This window comes from Aptenodytes forsteri, unplaced genomic scaffold (genome assembly GCF_000699145.1).
Source record: "Aptenodytes forsteri isolate BGI_AS27 unplaced genomic scaffold, ASM69914v1 Scaffold422, whole genome shotgun sequence".
Lineage (NCBI taxonomy): Eukaryota > Metazoa > Chordata > Aves > Sphenisciformes > Spheniscidae > Aptenodytes > Aptenodytes forsteri.
In genome coordinates this window covers 211,507-217,939 of record NW_008795687.1, presented here as the reverse complement: position 1 = coordinate 217,939, position 6,433 = coordinate 211,507, and the positions used below count along the sequence as shown (strand labels likewise).

The 6,433-nt window shown below is 44.7% G+C and overlaps 1 protein-coding gene across 1 annotated transcript in view; it reads left to right on the top strand.

Moving 5' to 3' along the window:
* Positions 1-3,011, top strand: part of FNDC11 (fibronectin type III domain containing 11) — a 10,698-nt gene extending 7,687 nt beyond the window's left edge. The window contains exon 2 of the mRNA XM_009282757.2: positions 2,055-3,011. Within this exon, the coding sequence (XP_009281032.2) occupies positions 2,055-3,011 (957 nt within the window). The remainder of the gene's footprint in view (positions 1-2,054) is intronic.
* Positions 3,012-6,433: the final 3,422 nt, after the last annotated feature.

Genomic DNA, 6,433 nt, shown 5'->3' with positions numbered 1-6,433 from the left:
TGGGTCGGGGCTCGGTGGGGCCAGGGTAAGGCAGGCCGGGGCCGCCTTCGGCCCTGCCAGAAGGGCCAGGGCTTGTACCCCACTCCGGGGCAGCGTGAGGAGGCGGCTGCCCCGGGATGAGGGGCTGGGTTTGAGCCGCGGAAGGCGTTGGGGTGGCTCCGGCTCCCGTGGGTGCCCCCTTCCACCCCTCCAAAACCCTGGGCGAGCCCGGGGCCTGTGCAACTGCAGCCTCCCAGGCAGCAAATGTAGAGGCGCTACTGGGAATACAGCCGTTTCTGGCAAGGAAAAAAGGAAAAGATAGAGATAAAAACAGACAGGGAAAACAAGCACAATCACAGCTCGCTCTGTGGGCAAACAGATGGCTCTGGAGAGCCAAATCGCTCTGAAAGCGGGGTAATGTAACCTGGTGCATGGGCTGTCCCTGTTGCACTCCATACGGGGATGCCGGGAACTGGCACTGCTTTGGTTTAGGGCTGGGTTGTTTGGGGTTTTTTGGTTTTTTGGGGTTTGTTTTTTTTTTGTGGAAAGAAAAAAAGTGAAAAGGAAATAGAGCTTGTTTTTTAAGTTGACAGCTCCCTTGGAAAAAAAAGTTGCTGTGAATGAGTGAATTAGTATAAATTGTAGTGCAGCTAGGGGCCAGACATCTGAAAGGTTTATAAATGCTTGGAATTCCTACGAGGAAGTGTTATTAGTTCTGTTATGTATTTAGGGAAAATGAGGCTAAGAAAAATTGCTTTGTCAACGAGATATCACCATCTAGCTTCTACAAGACATTTAAGAATTAAAATATCCCAGTTAGATACTACAAGAACTTAAAAAGTTATAAACAGGAAATTACACAGAATGAGGAAAGTTACCTGCTGTAGAGCGTATCATCGCAGTCTGACTGGGGTCACAAAATCTTACTTTCAGAATGACGTATTTCTTTTTCAAATCAAGCGTGTTCAGCTTGTGAAAGCCACGTTCTCCACGTCAAGCTGGGTTCTCATTACAGTATCACCGACGACAGGGACACAGGCATTTATTTAGCTAATTTCTGTTTATGATACATAAGCTGTGTGAGCCACAGGTACTTCAGCTAGAGCACAACAGAGAGACACCTTCCATCTTGGCTCAGCAGGCACCACCAACCAGGGCACGGCTTTGTCCGTAAACGAAACAGCTAAGACTAAGAGAGAGCAGATACAGCATCGCAAAGGACCACTACCTCAACACCCTCTTACCAGCAAACCGTTACCTGTTCACAGGTGCTTTACATGTGTTTCATCCTCTCACTGTACATTGTTTATAGACTAACAGCGTTCTGCTACAAGAAAGCAAGTAGATATCATGGGCCGAGGTGATAATGTAAACTAAAACCAAAGAAAGGGAAAGCAACACATCACTGAAAACGTTGTCAGGTTATGACTGTCAATGCACTGTTGAAGGTGTAGAGGTGCAAGGAAAAACGCTAGCGTTCCTCTTGAACACTGCTGTAAGGTGGCACTCAGCGGATGGCATGGTTCTGCCTGCTGCATACCGCCTCGCCTGGGGGGGCAGAGGGTTAATTTGAATCACCAAGGTGATTATGTAGATGTAGGAACTGGCTTAGAAGATGGGTCTCAAACCTCAACAGCCTGGCAGATTACAGAGAGAGAAAAATAGACATCTCCAGAGATGTAGAAGAATGGAAAGAAATTGCTTACAGGAGTACAAAGGCACCTAATTAGAATGAAACAGAAGATAGTAAGATAGGGAGACATCTTGGCAGAGTATAACAGAGAATAATTCCTGACAGTGAATCTATTAAGCAGAGGTAGGACCTCTCAAGGGTGGGGTAGCAGGAGACCAGTTGGTTGGAATATATAAAAGACTATACAAAACATTAGAAACCATGCAACTATGAGGGAAAATTCCTCTGGAACTACATCTAGTCTAACAGTTCTTTCCCATCTATAAATATATAAGCTAAGCTTTAATTAAGAGAGCAGAGAAGAGTCACAGCCATGATTATACTCCCTCACAGCTGCTTTTCCTGTGGTTCTTAATGTTGTTATTGCTGCTTTCTTACACAGCAACTGAGCTTTGGAATCATGGCTGTGATTTTGAATGAGTTTGAAACCAGTTCAGAGAGTACTGCGCACAGCGAAGAACAACAGGACAGTGCCAGCTGGGAGAGGTACTTGGAAAGGAGAAGCCTTGTTCTGCAGTTCCTGCACTCCAGCCTGAGCCGCCACCACCTCCAGCACCACCAGAACAAAGTTGAGCTTCTGAAGAAGTGTCGCTTTTACTTGGAGATTGAGCCCAAACATGTGAACGTGAGAGACCAGAACCACGTGATGCATCGCACTGACATCTTGCAACTCATAGACCCCTGCCAGTTCCAGAGGATGAAGACGGTGGGAAAAAACCAGACTGAAATCCAGCTGTCGCTTTTAACTGGGCTGTTAGAACAGCTGGAACGAGGTCAGGAGGAGCTGAGCTGTTACGTAGAGACCTCTGACATGATAACTTTCCTCTCCCGGTGGGACTTGATTATGCAGAGACTATCCAAGCTCTCCGAGTTTATGGAAACTCTCGTTTCCTTGCAAGTGCCAGGAAAGCTCTACGTCAAGCACCGTTTGGTGTCACATGCAGATCTTAGAGGTACTAGACTCCCCAACATTAGGCTTTCTCTCTGTACAAAGATGCCACTGATTTTTGATCGGAAAGAATCATTTGCACACAAGAACTGGGCCAAGCTCAAGTGGTTTACTGAAAATCAAGAGTCACACCTCGAACAATGCGAACTGCAAGTTAAGTTACTGACAAACGGGAGTCAGACAGAACCGGGATACGGTAGGAGTCAGGTAGTCACCTCCAACACATACGTAGTCCAGGACCTGCAGCCCGGCAGATCATACGAATTCACAATTAGAAGATCAGACACTCACACACTTGTCTTTGAAAAATGGCGTGACAGCATTACATTGAAGACAAAAACTAACGCTGTTGAAGACGCGGACAGCAGCGCTTGTGCACCAGAAGGATGAGGTGGCACGCAAGAACGTTCTTCTCATTTTATCCATTTGAAAAAGATGAATGAGAAAAATTAAAGGTAAACCTTATTTTTAAACATTTTGCGTAAAACTGAACTCGTTCTGTTTTCAACAACCATTTTACAAGCGCCTTCCCCAAATCTTTCCAGGTTAACAGTAACCCATTCCAAATTTCTCACACAAAATAACATCCTTAGGCAGCATTCGGGACTCAACACTCACCTCCCGCTGCCAGAACTCACAGGTGGGAGCAGCTAGAAGCAGGCAGCCTTGCAGGACACCTGGGATGCAAAGCACAGGAGATAGAAGCATCTCCAGCATCCAGTGCTTTCCATCCACCGAAAGATGCCCAGTGCCAGCGTGTTACAATGATGTTGTTTTGGGTTTTTTTACCCCAAGTTATTCCTTCCCCCCCCCATGTCCTTCCTCCGAAACACCTGAACTGAATCCTAAGGTCTTCAAATCACTCACCCTAACTTACCTCCATCTCTGGTTCCTCTCACGCTCTACACCCTGTGCCTTACAGGTACCTAAGCGTGATTTTGTGCTCACCCCTCTACAGTGCATGAAAAGATCACTCTGATTAAAAAAAAAAACAAAACCAACACAAAACCAACAACAAAAAACCCCCAACCACCTCCCCAAGCCCCCACAACAGACAGGGAAGGGTATTACATCCACGCGACCAATATGTAGAACACAATCTTTTCTGCCATGTACTGCAGTTAACGCTCATTTTCTTTTTTACCATTTGGTTCAGTCCAAATATCTATCAGTTCCGTCCCCACACAGATTCTAGTCAAACCATCACATAAACGGACCTTTTAGTAATAAAATTTATTATTTAAATAAATTCAAATCATTTTTACAATTATGGCTTAAATATCAAAAAAGGAATGTTGAGGTTCAGTCTTATAAACGGTAGAAGCAGGTAAAAATATTTGTATCCAAAATGTCATTTGAGGTTTGCTGCAAGTCACAGATATACAAAAGATAAAAACCCGCCACATTTAGAAGTTCCTTAATTTACACTTCATGACACTTAACATTTCATTTCTATTTTAAAAAAAACCCAACAATTTATTGCAGTAAATTGATTGTCCTACACAGATCCGTCCAAATCCTCTAAAACAGTCCAGTGGGCTTCTCCTTTGCCAGCTGGAGCCAAGGAGAGGTTTCCTAGTTCTGGATGTCTGTAATTTCACTGCCAGGCCGAGCAGGATGCAGGGCGATGGCTGCAACCACGCGGCCCGTCACAGGCTGACGCCTGGCACACCGCTTGCCGCGGGCGCAGGTTCCCGTTGTTCAGCTTGGACTCAAGCTCTAGCTAGTGCCGAGGAAATTAAGTTACCCTGCTGGATGAACCGACCTTCGTGTCCTGCAACAACGTTCTTTTTGTCTGTGAGCTGCGGAAAACGTAGAGCCTGTGATCGGACAGATACCCTGTGCACCACGCTGCCAGTGGTTTCCTACCGGAATTACCCAAGGTTTGCCTTTTTTGTAAGTATTTTAAGAATATGTGCTTGAACATAAAATTCTTTCAAAAGTAAATTCAAAGCTCTGTGTGCAAACGAAACTGGACTACTTTGAACTTCTTTTCTCTATTAATTTCTATGATTCTCTCTCTCCATGAGCATAAGGACAAGAACACGATGCTCAGCTGTCTCTAACAGTCTATAAAAAGTTTGATTAATTGCACTTTCTGCTATCCCTGACTATTGCAGCTGCATGACCAACTCTACAGGTACCTGCTCGCAGCCCAGTCAGCCCAAGAGTCCAGCCTGGCTGGGTGGTCTAGGGCACCATTTTCTCAACGCAGTTACAAAATGCATCTTCGGAGGAAAAAAAAAGATGTATATTGTCTTGCAACACAGAGGTGACCAAGCAAAGCATTTCAGTCTAGTCTTTACCCTCCAAGGAGCAGCAGTAAACATTTTTTCCCCGCTGAGGGCAAAGGGAGATGCTTTGTGAGGTCTCTTTCTTGGTCTACACAAACATATGGCCAAACCGCACACAAGAGCATTGGACTAAGCCACGACACTTGGGGTGTCTCCTTGTTTGTGTTACATGTAATGAAATAACCATTAAAAAAAAAATAACAACCAGGAGAGAGACTCTTCACTTACACTAGATCGTGAAAATGAGACCCACTGGTTCTAAAGGGACCAAGATGACTTTGTTAGAATGGTGCTGGCACCATGGTAAAGTATTTCTCCCAACAATTCCAGCACCTTTTGCAGTTCTCCACGTCATCCTGGAGATACATGATTGCATTTCAGTAGTCCACAAAATGATTCCCATACAAGCTTATTTTGGAATTGCAATATTATTTGCAAAATCAGGCTGGCGCGGAATCTTTGAGATCCCAGCTGGGATGACTTCAAAGAGGAACATCTTACCAGCTTTTATCAAGCATCTTTAGAACCAGCAGGAGTTACTTCCTACGGGCTTTTGTCCCTTACGGAATCGCCAGCCATATGCCCGTTATTACGCTTCAGTAAGACAAGAGCAAGCCTGGGTGGTCTCTAGTGTACGGATCAAACCCACCAAATGCAGACGTGCAGGAAGGTAGTTTAAAATAAGGAAGAGAACAACAAAATTTCTCCATAGGTTCTTGGGTCAAGTCTAACACAGAGTCATGAGAAGAAACACAGCGTTAAAGAAGGACTTTTCCAGACACAAGGCTTTCTTATTGCACATTCCTCCACACTGGAAAGAGCCACGCTGCATTTTCAGTTGCAATCACAGGACAAAATTCATCCCTGCCGTAGTGCTGTGAAGTCACGGGGACCCCTCACTCACGCCAAGGAGGACTCGTGTGCCGGCACAGTACATACTTGGTGCAAAACCACTGTGATTGCATCTTGGCTCCATCCCACATGAACATCTAGAGACAGCCAAGCGTGTGGTCTTGGGGGAGAGCTGAGGCAGGCACTTCATACATTCAGAATTGATATGAGATAAAAGACACCCTCCCTCAAAACTATCATGCTTCAAAAAGCAGCTCCATGATTCAGCAGAGAGCACCACTTCGCCACTATACATCTGTATCAGCCATACGTTACCGGCAAAAGCAGCCTTCTCTAGTGAATCACAGCTTCCAGTTCACAGCAGTTTGGCTACTTAAAATAAAAAAAATACATTATACACATATATGCTGTGGTACATTTATCAAATTTCCATCACCGCTCTTAAAAACTCAGGCCATAAGACTGTGAAACAAATTCACAGAGTTAAAAGTTAATAAATTAGAAGCAGCTTTAAAAAAATAGGAAAGGGGGGCTCTTACAGGAGGAGATTTCAAATAAAATTCAGAACAGTTTAAAATATGCTTACAAATTCCAACGTTTCCTGGTAGGAGCGGTCCTCGCTTTTCATTAACCTTATACTGGTGAGGACAACCTCCTTTGTACAAA